Source organism: Nannobrachium achirus, assembly GCF_963921795.1.
Source record: "Nannobrachium achirus genome assembly, chromosome: 19".
Classification (NCBI taxonomy): domain Eukaryota; kingdom Metazoa; phylum Chordata; class Actinopteri; order Myctophiformes; family Myctophidae; genus Nannobrachium; species Nannobrachium achirus.
The window spans coordinates 10904348-10921157 of NC_137826.1; the positions used below are offsets into that span (position 1 = coordinate 10904348).

General features: G+C 40.3%; 2 protein-coding genes across 2 annotated transcripts; both read left to right on the forward strand.

The window, feature by feature from the left end:
• The first annotated feature begins 1360 nt into the window (after positions 1-1360).
• Positions 1361-2602, forward strand: LOC308304405 (calcium/calmodulin-dependent protein kinase type II subunit alpha-like). Its single transcript, XM_080748995.1, has 3 exons — positions 1361-1452; positions 1724-1952; positions 2386-2602. The coding sequence occupies exons 1-3, from the start codon at positions 1362-1364 to the stop codon at positions 2387-2389; spliced, it is 324 nt and encodes a 107-aa protein (XP_080605121.1). The 5' UTR covers position 1361; the 3' UTR covers positions 2390-2602.
• Positions 2603-8749: 6147 nt separating this feature from the next.
• Positions 8750-13593, forward strand: rps14 (ribosomal protein S14). Its single transcript, XM_080748538.1, has 5 exons — positions 8750-8797; positions 10273-10424; positions 10912-11073; positions 12624-12700; positions 13480-13593. Exons 2-5 carry the CDS (start codon positions 10276-10278, stop codon positions 13545-13547), a joined length of 456 nt encoding a protein of 151 aa, XP_080604664.1. The 5' UTR covers positions 8750-8797; positions 10273-10275; the 3' UTR covers positions 13548-13593.
• Positions 13594-16810: the final 3217 nt, after the last annotated feature.

Genomic DNA, 16810 nt, shown 5'->3' on the forward strand with positions numbered 1-16810 from the left:
TGTTTTGAATCATGACTTGTTTGTTTCTTTCTCTGTTCTTTAACTTTTTTTTTTCATGAAACTACAAATGATGTGAGTTTGTACAAATTGCACCCACTTTGACAATAAAGTTTAATCTTAATCTGATGCTGGGAAATCGAATGCTTGTGTTTTATTTTTATTTTGTATGAATCCTTTATTTTTAAAGCAACTAATAGAAGAATATGAGCATGGCCTTTATTTGCCAAGACGATTAACCCATTTAGGCCTGAACACATTATGACGCCTTATTTTATGCTTTAAATATTAAAAAATAGCAGATATACAAGCTCACAGCGTGGCACCGAGTGCCGCGCTGCGAGCTTGTAGATCTGCTATTTTTGAAAAATCGTGAAAATTAGAATTTTGACCCCGATTCTATAAGTGTCTTTTGAATACTTCTAAGGTTTTTGGAGAAAACCTATGTTTCTATGTCAGCAATCTGGCCAGCCATCGTCAAAGAAAAGGTCCTTTTCACATGGAGTAAAAAGTAGAAAAAATATTCACAATATACAAAGTAACTACAAATGGAAGTTTTCAAATAATTGTAGTGGAGTAAAAAGTACAATAATGGAATATGGAATATGTTGAGCATGATGTACTGTAGGCCTATTGGTCATCATTGAGGTCAGCTTGGGATGTGTGTGTGTGTGTGTGTGTGTGTGTGTGTGTGTGTGTGTGTGTGTGTGTGTGTGTGTGTGTGTGTGTGTGTGTGTGTGTATTGTATTATTATCTCCCAAAGCGGCGTCTTTTTTGAGCTGTGCCAGCCGCGTCATCACTTGACCGAGTGTGTATGTACAGTATATATGAGTACGGTGTATGTCTGTATGTATGAGGGCGGACTCAACAGCTGCAATATCGCTGGGTGACCAAGTGGCACTCTTTGTGTGTGTTGTGTGTGTGTGTGTGTGTGTGTGTGTGTGTGTGTGTGTGTGTGTGTGTGTGTGTGTGTGTGTGTGTGTGTGTGTGTGTGTGTGTGTGTGTGTGTGTGACCCATGTCCTTCCACTCAGTAAAAGTAAGCCATTTACCATGAGAGGGAGTGGGTTGTTGGCTGATTTATCACTGTTTTGAAACAGTGGTAAATCAGCCAACAACCCACGACCCTCAAATGGTAAATTGCTTTCTACCACTTCTACCATATAAATGAAAGAAAACACAGTTGTAACTTGCAATGTTACAACTGCAACACAACAGTGGGCGGGGTCCATGAGCCAACTCAAGGTTGTTGACTGATTTACCACTGTTTTAAGCCAATCAGAATCCAGTATCTGAACATCTGACCACAAAAAGTGGTAGAATGTTTGTTACAATAAACTAAACCCATGTACTTCCACTCAGTAAAATGTGTGATCCAGCTGTGACTGCATTCGAACCTGAAGCCCTGGGGAACCTGGTGGAGGGCCTGGACTTCCATCGCTTCTACTTTGAAAACCGTAAGAACCAAAGCGCACATTTATGTGTTTGCCCATTTTTATCCAACTCGAAATGCATAAATGTGTGCATAAATTAAGCTGTAGAAATGGGTGTTAATAGGTGTTAAAGAGTTCATTTCATGTGACCTTTGTCTGTCCGTAGTAACAGCACTATATGGTGCGAGCAGAGTGGTTATTAACCTGTATTATAGCTGATAATGAATGTTTTCAGCTGGACATGATTTTTCTTCCTTCCTTACTTTCTTCCTCCTCCTCTGCTGCCTCTCTTCAGTGTGGTCAAAGAACAGCAAGCCCGTCCACACCACCATCCTGAACCCTCACATCCACCTGGTGGGCGAGGACGCGGCCTGCATCGCCTACATCAGAGTCACCCAGTACATCGACACCAACGGACTGCCCAGGACGGCCCAGTCAGAGGAGACCAGGGTGTGGCATCGCAGGGACGGCAAGTGGCAGATCGTCCACTTTCACCGCTCGGGATCCGCCTCCGCTCTGAGCAAGTAAGGAGGGAATGGAGCGGACGCACACGCATGCACACACACACACGCGCACGCACACGCACACGCACACACACACACACACACACACACACACACACACACACACACACACACACACAGCATCATTACAAAACACAAATAATCTAAGACAAAAGATTACAACAAAGAAAATATCATAAATGCAAGAATGAGGAAAAAAACGACTTAAAATAGTGAAAATAGCCGATCTACAAGCACACAACGCCTCGCATCGTGAGGCGTTGTGTGCTTGTAGATCGGCTACTTTCACTACTTTTGTGCGACACTCTTGTATGATGAAGTAGGCAGTAGGGCTTTCATTTACAAAGAAATGTACACATTTGAAACTTGGAGATACAAGGTTTCTGTCTGACAGTGACGTTTATGTTCCCATGTCTCTCTTCCTCTCCACCAGCTGAGAACTCCAGAGTGGAGGGACCTTCGAGGGGGGAGCCTGTTTCCCTGACAACTGATTATCTGACAGTGGCCCAACCGACTGACCAGTCAACGGGGTTTGGGGGAGTTTTTGCTTGTTTTTTGGCAGCGGGCGGGTGAAGGCCGGCACCCCTCCCTCCAAAAGTGAAAGTGGAGTTGACTGAGTATCCAACCAACCAATAAACCCCTCTCTTTGCTTTTTTTCCCCCTTTTATTTTAAGTCTCTGATTGGTCACTTGCTTGGACGATAGATATTCATGTCAATGTTTTCAAATCATATTGGCGCTGCATATTACACCATACTATACTGCATATTATAACATACACTCATAATGATACTATCATAATTATTGACAAATAATGTATGATCCATAAATGAAAGTTATATTTAAATCCATGCTGTTTTTTAAGGATAGCTTGAAACTATTTATACAGAACATTGTTTTAATATTTATTTGGAATGTCAAAGGAGTGTGGTTAACTGAAAATAATGCACACTCTCCGGCCAATCAGAATCAAGTACTGTAGGCTACTCTTAGTGGCCATGGAATAAATAATATCGATAATATGATATGATTATGTCTGCCCATCATACAGTACGTACTGTAGCCTACTGTGTGGTGTGCAGTCACAACATCTGGGATTGGTGTTATATTACAAAAATAACTGATGTTTATGGATAGGGAAACTGTGCATTAAAGGGGTAGTTCACCCCCAAAATAACTTTTTTTTCCTATTGATTACTCACACCATGGAGACTTGAGTTCAATGATATTTGTTGGTATTTGTCGCATTCCTAAGACAATAATTTGATTATAGTACCCCCATTGATTCCAGATGATTCCGGATGGGGACCCAAATGCATTTGGGTCCCCACCAGGAATCAATGGGGTAAATTTACTATAATACATTTTTTGTGTTGCGACAAATACAAAAAAATATTATATAACTCAAGTATCCATGGTGTGAGTAATCAATAGAAAGAAAGTCATTTGGGGGGTGAACTACTCCTTGAAGATGACTGAGATCCCTTGGTCTCGGTTGGGATAAGACTCAGGATATTGTAACAGCACTTTTCCTGTGTCTATTTTTTAAGTAGGGTTTAAGTGGTTTAACAATTAGTTAACATAGAAAAATGTTAAGCGTGAGGGCCATATCTTTTTTAATCAAATCTGCAAAAAGTGCCAACTCCCCTTTGTGTTCTTCCATTGATAATAACACTTGGTCCAGTTCTTCCCCCATTCGACAGTACATGTCCTCCTACACAGAGAATATGGAGACTGAGTGCTAGTTCTATCACATTCAGATCTATCCTACATGTATCGTAATGGAATGGAGACAGAAACGTTGTTCCTATTGTCCTATTTAACACCACAAGTGTCTCTTTTTCCATTTGTCCTATTTCCTACCTCCTTCTGCCTACCTCCTTTATATCAGAGGTGACCACAATCAATTTGACAGACTACTTCAAGGTGGCTGCTGTTGTAGGCTAATTCATTTAAAATCATAGTGGATATGCCCCACCACACATAGCTTGAGGAAGTAATTTCTTAAGCAAAATTCCCTGAATAGACATGTCTAAATTCTGTATTTTCAAGTTATGACCATATTGTTCTCCACAATCAGGGAACAACGTTATAGATTCGGTTCCTACGGTTAGGTTCCAGAGGTTGGGTTCCTAAGGATTGGCTGCTATGGGCTTTCAAGTAACACCCATGAAAAATGCAATATACTGCAGGTACTTCAGCTTTCAGAATAATGGAAAATCAGTAGGCGCTGTGTGTGTGTGTGTGTGTGTGTGTGTGTGTGTGTGTGTGTGTGTGTGTGTGTGTGTGTGTGTGCGTGCGTGCGTGCGTGCGTGCGTGCGTGCGTGCGTGCGTGCGTGCGTGCGTGCGTGCGTGCGTGCGTGCGTCCGTGCGTGCGTGTGTGTGATGTACTAGTATACGTTCATAATAAGAAGGGCAAAGCCCTCATCCAAAGTGTCATTGGATGACTGCATCAACACATAAAGCAAGGGTGGTTCAGATTATGTATGTACATCTCTACACAGCTCAGCTGTTATTGACCACATGATTAATATGCTACAATCATATAATTGAATATGTTATAGTGGCGTCTAGCTCTCCATCTACATTTGAACCTCAGCCGATGGAAGGCAAAATGCAGTTCTGCCTCTGCACCTAAAGCCTTTCATAAGTACTGAAGCTCCTCTGACCTGTTCTTGAAGCTTTTCTGTTTCCTGGTGGTCTAATGCAGTGGTTCTTAAAGTGGATTCCGGGGACTTTGTGGGTTCCTTTATGGGGGTCTAAATTGACCCATACAAGTCGATAACTCTGACAGTGTACAAATGGAACCAAATGAACCCGTTAGGGTTCATTTGGTTCCATTTGTACACTGTCAGAGTTAAGATGAGACCTTGAATTTTGAAAGTTTGAGAAACACCGGTCTAATTCTATACTATTAACAATTCCATTATTACCGGTAGATTTATTTTTCTTCTAATACTTCCGTAATTGGATGTGCATGGCCGTGACATTTGTTAGCTCTTCTCAACATCACTCCTTTTATTTTCTTTCACAACACTAAGCTCAACTGACAACTATATACTGAGATTGGTCAGAAAATACAGTTTGCTCTTTATTGTTTTGCCAAAAGACTAGGTTTTTGTGAGATGGCAGTGATACACAGTTGTATTACTCTTTACTTCCTCTTAGCTGTTACCTGAAATGTGTTGAGTTTCTTTATTCTGTAGGAAATAGTTTTAGCTTCACTGGTTTTAATGCATGCTGGCTGTTAATCCTGGATATTTGCACTGTGTGTTTGTTTTCCGACACGGTTATCTTGTCATTTTGAAAATTAGCCTGCTAGTTTTCCACCAAATGCCTCGTCCCCTCCCTCTCTTTTATGAAAATCAACTGGTTTATCTTTGCAACAAAAAAACTAAAAAAGATGTCTGTACTGCTAGCGATAAGCCTTCAAATGACTTGATATTCAATAACTTTTACCTACTTTATGTCGGTCTCAGAGGTTTTAAAAACTGTACTACTCTTTTTACTGTCACAAGAATGTAGATCTTTGTAAAGTGAGATTATTATTATTATCATTATTGTTATTATTATATTTGTACTGTATATCAAAAGCTTTCTCACATCCAATCAAACTTCCAGTGCTGACATAGTGTAGAATTAAATTGCTGAGTAGAGAATATATTGTAAATGATTACAGGTATCTTATGTATGGTAATCTATGTGTTCCCTTAGCAAACAGCTGCCTCTGAATGTCTGACCCTGCTTTAACAAACTACTGCCAATGCCCTTTGCTTTTACTTGTTGTTACTCGTGCCATTTGGCACCCCATTCGAGAGAAGGGTTCACTGAACGTATTGGGGTACAAAAAACTAAAACACATCTGCTTCTTACTGTGGACCAGAACTGTACACAGTAAAATCTGGAGTGTTCATTTAACTGTGGGAGTTTGCAAATGGAACCAATCCAAATGGACCTGAAAGGGTTTCGTTTGTACATTCTCAGAGTTACAAATGGTTAAATCAGCACTGATGATTATTTTTGTAATTATTAGTTTTTTCAAGAATGGTCAGGGATACCAAATGGCATCTAGAGAATGTATGGCTGTTTTCTACAGTAGATTAGTTTGTGTTTTATAATGTAACATGTAAAGTTGTAACTTTTGAAACACTAAGTTAACAGTCTGAATATCACTGGGTGTATGTATAGCCTACAGTACACAGTCACTTGAAATATCTGAAATGTAATTGTTAAAGCACTTGGAACTATTTTTGATGTTTTGCTGAAAAAGTCAATGTAACCCGAAATAGATAACACTACTTAGGTTCATTATATAATCATAATCCTATGACGTTATCGCAATCAATTTGTGGATGCAATTAGGGTTGATGTCATATTTGATGTGGTGCTTGATGTTTATAAATGGACTTGAAATAAAACCAGTAGTTGCCATCCAGCCTTCCCGCAAGAAGCATCCAGACAATCCAGAGGCCAGTTCCATTTCTAAATTGGGTAAAAAACTAAAACATGGGTTATTGTCAGCAGGCACGCTGTTGGAGTATAAATAAAGCCATAGTATTGCAGACAATATCAGCAAAGAAACAATACACTGAGTACTAAGTACTGAGGTCTGAACTATCTTGGCCGTTGTTTTATTTGTCCAGCTGAAAAGGTATTGAAACACATGTATTACGGATAATGGAGCAAGAATGCACCAGTTGTCTGGCAACTAATAGCAAAGGTGGTGTCTGTAGTAGTAGGCTATGTGAGTGGGTTGCTTCTTTATCAGTAGGTGGGTACTACCACCAGCAACAGGGTTGTCACCTTGTGGCTAATGATATCTATTTATTTCAGCATGGAATACTTACCATGCAACACCTTGTTCTTTGGGTTCCTTATTTGGGGCAGATTTTCAAAATGTTGTGTGGATAGGTAAATACAGCTGATTTACAGTAGCGCACTGCCCTTTTATATCAAGACGTGTGATGTTTGAAAGCAATTAACACTTAGACTAATTATACTTGGGCACATCAAATAGACTCAACTTTTATTTATTCATTTTTTACTTATGGATATTGTACTGTACTTACCGGACACTCTAATGCTGCATGCCAGGTATGTAATGTGCTGAAGTTTACATGTATGCGTGTGTTTCTGAAAATATTCTTTTGTAAGATAGGTGTAGTTTTTGTAGTAGTTAAATCATATTTATCACTATCTACCTTGTGTATGAAATGTTTATGTAAATAAAATGATAAATTATCAAAAGGCATGGGCTTGGGCTGCATTCTTGCTGATCTAATTGTGTGGGAAGAGTTGTACGCTGGGGTGGATTGTGTCTGATTGTCATCGGCCATAATTATGATGAGAGAGCTTGTGAGCAGACATCTGTGTAGAGGGGAGAAAATAGAATAGGCCCAAGTACTGACCCCTGGGGGACGCACCCAGGTCAGGAGGATTGCCAGGGGCCCTTGGCTCTCAGGGGCCCTTGGGGGAACTGGCCCGCGTGGTCATTGACAATTTACAAAAATTACATGTATATTTTAATCAAAAATCGAATGTATTGGCCCCTCCTCTGTTGTCTACAGGTGCTTTCTTGGTCCACAGATGATCATCATGGCTTAAAATCCAAGCTGGATAGTGCGCGTCGGGAGGGAGAAGGGGTTTTGGTGGGGGGTGGGGGGCCCGCCGCCCTAAAATATTATCGGCCAGGGGCCCTCGCGGTCAAGGGGTTTAATCCGTCCATGAACCTGGTAGACCTATACAGTCAGGTAGGAGGAGGAGGAGGAGGAGAAAGTTCCATCCCAGTAATGCCATGGTCAGAAAGGGTGTCCATGAGAAGCTGGTGCTGACTGTGTCAAAAGCTCTTGAATGCTGATAACCAGCAGCCTGGGCTCAGTAGGCTGGGCCTGCAAGGAGTAGTCTTGCGTGGCCAGACTGTAGACTCTTCGATTTGCAAATGCTCCCGTCATACAGTCTGGGCAGGCGCGTCACAAGGGGGGGAAAGTGGGACTGAGTTACTAGGGCCCAAGGTGGAGGGGCCTCAATTATTTTATAATTTAGCTGTTTTTGAAAAGTCGTGAAAATGCGTATGTGCAAATCTTTGAATATATGTATTTTTTAAGCAAACATTTGTAACTCAAATTTTGCTTCTGGGGGGTTCCTGTTCCTGGAACTAATTATTTTGAGATAGGGTGTCCGTGACCGTGGCCAAGTACATATCATTTTGGGGACCTTCACATGAAAAAGTGTGAGCGCCACTTACATAGAAACATAGGTTTTTCAAAAAGGATTTGAAATATTCAAAGACTTGCACAATTTTTCACAATTTTTCAAAAACAGCAGCTCTACAAGCTCGCAGCGTGGCACTCGGTGCACCATTGGTTCTCAAAGTTGGGTCCGGGGACCCCCAGGGGTCCTTGAGGGAGTTCCAGGGGGCCCCCAGTTAAAAGATAGTTAGGAACCAGAGTTAAATTGACATTGATTTTACAATATGAATTGGGGTCTCAGAGAAATAGGCCTATTAAATGGGGGTCTGTACTGTAGCCTAATCCAACTGGGGGTCCTTGAAATGAAAATGTTTGAGAACAACAGCTAGAGCCGTAAAAATCCTCTCTTATATGAGGTTCCCTGGTATATCTTTTCAACTGGGGGTCCGCGGGCTAATAAGTGTCAATTTGCGGGTCCTTGACATGAAAAGGTTTGAGAGACACCGTTATACACACATTTAGTTGCAGTTCCAAGTCCAAACGCGTGGGGGCGGTGTGGTGCCCTCGCTGAAACCAACGGTGGAATCCTCTTCAACTTTGGCCCCGGTAGCGGAAGTTCTTTCCTTTTCTGTTTCTGCTTCCAAAGAGACACATATAGGTTGGTAATATCCAATATTTTATCCGACGTAAATCTATGTTAATCATGTTCATCCAGTGGTCTTTATAGGTTATAATAAATCCGGGATCTTCCGACGTTAAGAAAAATACAATATTTGTCACGTATGGACCTTTATTACGTTGTAAATGTTGTTAGGGTTTTCTCGGTTGGGTTCTCTAGGCTCAAATAAAATGTCGCCGGTGGATGCACGCTGGTCAATGCCATGGTGCCGCTGCAAAGATAAATTAAACTAGTTAATACTAGTAGACGTTGCATATTTATCTATGTCGAAGCCGTTATTGTCCGTTATGTCAAGTATTATGTCTAAGGACGTTATTGGTGTCTTCCTGATGCTGCTAGCTAGGCTAGTGTGTTAGCAACATGTCAAAGCTCATGCTGGTTGTTGCAAAGCAAACAATTGGGATTGTCACGATTTGTGCCAGAACACGGTGAACAAGTCCCTTGACCTAAACATTTAAACCCACGTTGCTTTTATTTTCTGGCATGTAAAGCTTTCATATTGGTTCAACTGTAGTTTGCTAGTCTGTGATGCTCGCCTGAGTCGCTTTACCCATGTGTGAGGCGTATTGATGGACGTTAGCAACGTTATGCTAACAAGCGCAAACTGATAGAAAACATGTAGAACTAAGTCATTGGTGGTTAGATTGTGCCATTCTGTGACTATCCAGTTACGAAAAGCGATCTAGTGAGTTTGTTTAAGAATGTCTGCTTGTATTCACTAGGCTGTGGCTTGTCGGTGATGATGGCAGAGGCGTTAGAAAAGAGAACGGGAGGATGTGCTTGTGTGCCTAAACCCCATATTGTATATCTTTGACTTTATAAACATCTGTTCTGTCTGTGTCAGTTGTGAGTCTGTTATTGTTATACGGTTAACTGTCACATGTCATTGTCAAGCCAAATGAACATTAATTGATGATGTTGATGAATGTTTTGAGGTTGGGGCCAGGTTTGTCCAGGTTGTGCAAAGCCTTTGGTATCATGACATATTTTGATGATGTGCTTTGTACCACCTGGGTCTCTGTCCCTCATCTTAATCCCATATGGCATTCATTGTTTTGGGCATATTTATCAATTTGCCTCCCCTTAACGATCCTTTTTTAATATCCTCCAAATGTATTATTTGGTCTTTTATCCGTCCCGTATTGCTTAGTTTTAGGTAAGGTTTTCAATTATACAATTATATTGGGTTTACAATTACAGCCTTAATTTGTGATTGTGTGTCAGTTGTTTTGTAGTGTCAAAATAATTTCTCTTGTCTAAATGTTCAGTCACATGTTGTCATGATTCAATGTTGGTCATGTGTGTGGTGTTACTTTTAATGCTTACCAAAATACCTAATATAAAATCAAAAAGCTCACAATCTTGTAGATCACCTGTGACTGGTGTGCAAATAAGTATGATGAAGGCTTTAATTGTGCAGTGGTAAAATAACTGTTTTCTGTCTGATCCACTAGACAATGGCTCCCCGCAAAGGCAAGGAGAAGAAGGAAGAGCAGGTGATCAGCCTTGGGCCCCAGGTGGCCGAGGGAGAGAATGTCTTCGGAGTTTGTCACATCTTTGCCTCCTTCAACGACACCTTTGTCCACGTCACTGACCTGTCTGGAAAGTAAGTGCTTTTAGAATACAGCTGAAATGTGATGCTTGGTTCTGCTACTTATGGTCAGGCCCACAATGTATTGGCTGTGTGTTATTGAGGCTGGGAGCGAGAAGCAAGGGATTTTCATGTCATAGCTCTGAAAAGGTGTCTGGTTGGGTTAATTCCGGAGCTAATAGAACAAATCACTGGACCGTTTAGCATCAAAATTCCTGTGTACGCTGTTACTAGGCTTGACCATTCACATTTAGTTCAGATTTATTTTTTAATAGTCAGACTTTTTAATGGAAGTCTTGATTCTTCAATTTTGGCCATGGGTGATTTTTTTTTATATTGACTAGACTTTAAGTACCAGGCCGTCTTGAGAGGAGGCAAATCAGGCTAAAACAATGCCCAAATATGGGCATGATACGCAACAGGTGTGGATTGGTCACATGAAGAGCTGTTAAAAGGTGCCAACCTCATGGTAATTGATTGCTGCCATCTCTCCCCCTCCCAGAGAGACAATCTGCCGTGTGACTGGTGGGATGAAGGTGAAGGCTGACAGAGATGAGTCTTCTCCCTACGCTGCCATGTTGGCAGCCCAGGACGTGGCTCAGCGCTGCAAGGAACTGGGCATCACTGCTCTGCACATCAAACTGAGAGCCACTGGAGGAAACAGGTGTGTGTGTGTGTATGCTTCTAAACCAGTAGTTCTCAAACTTTAAAATGTCAAGGTCTCCCCTAACTCTGACAATATACAAATGAAACCAAATGGACCCGTAAATTCATTTGTATACTGTCAGAGTTGCATAGGGTCAATTCAGACCTCCCCAAAGGAACCCAAAGAGTCCCTGCCTGGACCCCACTTTGAGGACCACCACTGTTCTAAACAAACTGTATGGATGTGTTGAAGGAGATGGGATTAGTTGAGAACGGCAACCGATCTGTTCTGTCTTGTCTCTTTATTTATCCCTGCTCCTTGTACCTATTATGGTTGCTGTGTATTCAGTCAGGTCTGCAACTGTCAATTATTTTGTTAGCGGTTCTTCTATTGCTTTTTTGAATAAAAAAATAAATAATCATTTTTATATATTCATTCATTTAACAACTTAAGCATTATTTTATAAGCTCCCCTATTTTGAGCATGTCAAATAGTATAAAGACCCTAACATATGTGCATAAAGCATTGCGATGCAACACATGAGCTTATAGATTGCCTGTTTTAGCTGTTGTCGTACAGTGAGGGGGCCTAAGTGGTTAAATAAAATGCTTTACTGAAATCCAAGACATTTCTTATTTGACATTCACACAAACCTAAACCCTACTGTTTAGTTTCATTTAGGCATTTCTGAAATAATCAAGGAGACTACCCATTCTCACCTTTGTAATATTGTGGAGAAACTACAGCGGCTTCCAATCCAAATGGAGCTGATGTTTGTGTAGTTGAAGCATTATTTATGGTATTTTATTTGGTTTAATCTACTCGAATGTAGCTGTATGGAAAGTCACAAGCGGAAGAAAATCTGTCAACAGCCATTCTGTATTGGGTCAGTTTGGTGTGAGGTAGCAGTGCTGACCCTGCGGTTAAGAAAACAGCCATCATTATAAGCTACACTTAAGCTTTCTGTTTCTGACCATGACTGCACATACCCTGTGTGTCATCTAGAAAGTAGTTTGTGTACAAAAATGTCCATCTATGACCAATTTGATAATCTGTAAACTAGTGGTTCTCAAACTTGGGGTCGGGACCCCAAGTGGCGTCTCCAAATTATTTTGTGGGTGCCCAGATGATTAGCTTAATGTATAACAAAGAAAATCTCACTCAACGGTAAAAAACCTACATAAGAGTATGCAAGGTATCTGCACATTTATAAAGTGTTAATTTAACAACTTTTCAGACTGTTTTAATACCAAACTGTCAAATATGAAGTGAGCAAGAGGCGAACATTGTGAAAATAGCTAATCTACATGCTCAAAGCGTTGTGAGCATGTAGAGCTGCTATTTTCACAATATTTATCTGTGGAACAGAGTCACATTAAATGTAATACCTACAATTCCAAGTGCTTGTCAGTCCCCAGTTTATTTTGGGGGTCGTAGCCTAAAAACTTTTGAGAACCCCTGCTGTAAACACAAGTGTGTGTGTGTTTAGAGAAAGAGAGCTAGATATAGAGAGAATATTTGTGTTCCTCATTTGTTGTATGACTGACACAGTTGTGGTGTTTTTCCAGAACAAAGACTCCTGGTCCCGGTGCCCAGTCAGCCCTCCGAGCCTTGGCCCGCTCAGGCATGAAGATCGGACGTATCGGTAAGACTAAATGAAATTCATTCTCTTTACACATGCATGATGAAATGGATGCATATATATACATGCAAATATAAACTAAATATCATAATGTTCAATACTGAACTTTAAAGCTGCCAACCAATACTCCATATTCGAGTATTCCTTTGAATATTAAAGAACATTTTATATTAAAAATAATTTGCATTTGAACTTTGATGGGTTTGAATGGCTAGAATCCATGTGGAGTTTTAGAAGGACTTGAAGGTCCTTTTAGGCAATTCTGGCAGCTGTACTGTACTATATCAAGTTCAATACTTATTTAACCAATTTGGGGGGAATGGGGGGGGGACCCATTTTGGTGTCTACCCTTCAGGATGGGAACCCCCCCTTTTTTTTCTCTTTTTTTTGTTGCTATGTACAGTATATGCAGGTGTTTTTAGAATTGGCCTCAGTCCTAAAAGGGTTGTGCCACTTGCCATAATTACATTGACACATTTATTTTTTTTGGTTCACCAATGACAGATGCCAAGAAGAAACGTTGTGTAGAGCTAAAATAGTGGGGGGTTGACAATGCAGAGATCACTTGGTTTTCATTTTGAATCTGTTTTCTCAAAAACAACAAACTTTAAGTTAACTATAACAATTTAATACTTAATTTAAATTGGCATCTAAAAACCAAAATATCCACCAACTGAAAAACTGAAATGGAAAACAGTTTGCTTAAGTTGATTGGCACTTAAACAGAAAACTGATATTTGATTTAATTTGTCAATTAGCTAAATCTGTTATTTCTTCTGCAGAGGATGTCACCCCCATTCCCTCAGACTCTACCCGCAGAAAGGGAGGACGTCGCGGTCGTCGTCTGTAAAATGTTTTGCTCGAGTTTTTCCACCCAATAAAAGGTCCAAATCCAAGGCTTTGTCTTCTGACTTGTTATTATGAGTTATAAAGCCCCTTAAAGGTAACAAAATGTTATTTTGATTCAACTCCATTACTCATGTGTGGTCTGAATGGTAGTGTGTACTGTATACTGCTTCACCACCTAAAAAGCTTGACGCACGTATAACTAGTCAAAACCATCCTGTTGTCTCACTGACTGTAAACCACCTGACTCATTTATAATCATTTGAGGAGCACTCTTGTGATCCAACAGGCTATAATTTCCAACTTCAAATTGAGGCAGACATTCTTGATTTTGAAGTCTGAATGAAGTGTAATCACCAACACTTTCTTAAAGTCTAACCTAAAGAAAGTAAAGGGGGAAAAAGGCATTAATTACAAGCTGCTATTTTTGACCAAACGGTGTTAAGCTCAAATTGTCTGTTGGGAAATGGAACGGAAGCAGAAGTCGAGTCTCTTCTGTGATGGTCAGTCAATGCAGTCAACCCATACATTGATTTGGTTCAAAGAAACGACTTGTCAAGGTGATGCTGCTATTCATTGTGTGGTTTGATAGGAGCCCCCAAATAGTTAAATTTGCTGTTCCCCACAATCAAGAGAAAATAAGGTGTCTAGTTTCAGGGGTCTTATTGGGTTAAAATTGACAGGCTTTATTCTGATATTTCTGTAGTGTTTGTGTGAAGACCTAAGAGAAAACATGGTTTCATACAAAGTATGGTAGGAGAAACGGGGCCCCTTGACCTTGAGGGCCGTATTTATTTTTTCTCGGCTGATGGCTTCATCTGCAGCCTTTGTGTATTTTAAAAGGTCTTGTCAACTGACTTGGCCAGCCAGAAAGAAATCACAACCCTTGTGAGTAAAGTATTTTCATTATACATGCCTTGTGTTAGAACAGGGGTTTTCAATGTTTTCAGGCCAAGGAACCCTTAGCTGAGAGAGATGAAGCAGGGACCCCCGCAATCTGTTCATAGATAGCTATAGTTTAATTGTTTGATAGCACGATCAACTGTGTATTTTGAATTCATGTTAATGTGCGTTTTCAGATATTTAACCACTTGAACGGTCAATACTTAATAAACTTGACCTTTCACAGTACTGCCTCATTCACACACAGAAAAGCCAAGCTAATGGTTTGCTTGGTAATTGAATGTATTCTCTATGCAAACCAGCTTTTAAAATTTCCAAGCTGGAAAAAAAGCTTGGACATTTTTAAAGCTGGTTTGCATAGAGAATACATTGAATTACCAAGCAAACCATTAGCTTGGCTTCTCTCAGTGTGAATGCAGTCTGCTCTTTCCCCCCCTCCAAAGCTCTGCTGAAAAAAACCAATCTGCAAGCTCGCTAGGGTTCAAGTGGTTAATATAAGAAAGGGGGAAAAAAACAAGTTCCTATCTCAAAGATTTTGCGGCCCCCCTGTAGTAACTGAGGACCCCCTAGGGGTCCAGGACCCCCTGTTCAAGACCACTGTGTTAAAACAAAATTTGTTTTAACACAGTGGTCTTGAACAGGGGCATTTAATGCTATTCAAAGGGTTCTGTATAGTTAAAATCTTGTGTGTATAGTTGCCAATCTAATGTTAAGCCCCTGATACACGTAATGTTTTCATCAATATCAACCAGCAACGACCAGAGGCATCATTGGCAGCATCATTGGATTCATCTTTTTGTGCCTTCACGCGTAGGGTGACCAGATCCAAACTATTCTTTTGAGGGACAGAAGTATTGTTTGTGTGGGACAATGTGGGACGGTCAGGCGGGGTGGTTAACAACTTAGGCTGCTTACGTTGCTATGCTTTGAGGTCATTTGATACTGCCTATCGTTTTGTTGGTAACCTGCTGTAGCCTAGGGGATATTTTAACAGGCTTACAAACATCGAGCAGGTAAAGAGACAATGAGAGAGATTTACAATGGAAAGCCAATTATTAGGAGGATACCCATTACCCAACCCTATAATGTATTAACGTGCTGCTAGAGCAATGCTATATGTGTCCAGTGTGGTCCAGTCTAGCTTGCTCACCTATCAACACCTGCACATTGATTATTATTGGAGTCTGGCAGTCTCAATGTGGGACAGGGTCTCAATTTGTGGGACGCATGAAAAGTCATGGAAATGTGGGACTGTCCCACGCAAAGGGGGACATCTGGTCACCCTATTCACACGTGCAAGACACCAGTCATGTTGCCATACCTTATCAACAGGCATGAATTTATTTTAGGAAGTACATTTTATTTTTCCCCCTTTAGCTAGCTTTAGATATGGCAACTGCCATACCCAATTGACGCCTCTGGTTGTTGCTGGTTGATATTGTTGAAAAGATTGCTACATGTAACAGGGGCTTTAATGAATAAAGCACTGGAGCACACAGAAGTTACTTTAGTCACAACCAAAATGTTGATGCATAAACTTTATGCCTTTCCTGTACCAGACCTTGATGGACTGGTACAGTGCGCTTCTCTTCACCCTTCATGTGCTTGGCTAAAGACTTGTCACATTTACCGATGCCCAATTGACACATTTCACACTCAAAAGTCATAAGAATTTAATTTAGATAATTATTTTAGAAAAGTGAACAGAGATTTCAATTTATTGTCATGATGGATCCAAACTCAACCAATGTTTTTTTAGTTTAGATCGTTTATTTCGGTCCCATTTGACAGCAAGTATAGTTCAGTACATATAGCAATCAGTAAACACACGGGTCCGAAAAGGTATAGACAAAGGGCGAAGCTTATAATGCCTACCCCATATGAATAAAAAGATCAAATATTATATATTTGATTTGACAAAACTGAAAAAAACTATTTGATATAGACTTGCTAATCCAAGAAAAAGAGATTAACAACAAAGTGTCAATCTGGTTCAGTGCCGTGTAATGTGGCAATATGGAATCTACACCACTTGGTAGATATTTAAATAATAAAGCATAATAGTATATTATAAACACATACATATATTATACACATGTAATATATATGTATACAATGGTAAGACTCACACCCACTATAGTGCAGATTATATTGTTCATACATTTATTACTTATTTATAATACATGCATTAATATATGTATGTAATATATTTTGTGACTCCGCGAACGGAAATATATTCGTCTCTAAAAGTGAAGTTTGCGTCGGCCCTAAGACCGATCAATGAATATAGAAATGCTTTATTATATCAAGGGGGAAATTCAGTTGCCCAGAGGCGGCACAGCAGTGGTTACAGTGACAGGAAAG

Coding starts and splice junctions, on each gene's coding strand:
- LOC308304405 (XM_080748995.1), top strand. CDS start 1,362: ATGTGTGATCCAGCTGTGACTGCATTCGAACCTGAAGCCCTGGGGAAC. Junction 1,453..1,723: donor TCGCTTCTACTTTGAAAACC/GTAAGAACCAAA, acceptor GCCTCTCTTCAG/TGTGGTCAAAGAACAGCAAG.
- rps14 (XM_080748538.1), top strand. CDS start 10,276: ATGGCTCCCCGCAAAGGCAAGGAGAAGAAGGAAGAGCAGGTGATCAGC. Junction 10,425..10,911: donor GTCACTGACCTGTCTGGAAA/GTAAGTGCTTTT, acceptor TCCCCCTCCCAG/AGAGACAATCTGCCGTGTGA. Junction 11,074..12,623: donor AGAGCCACTGGAGGAAACAG/GTGTGTGTGTGT, acceptor GTGTTTTTCCAG/AACAAAGACTCCTGGTCCCG.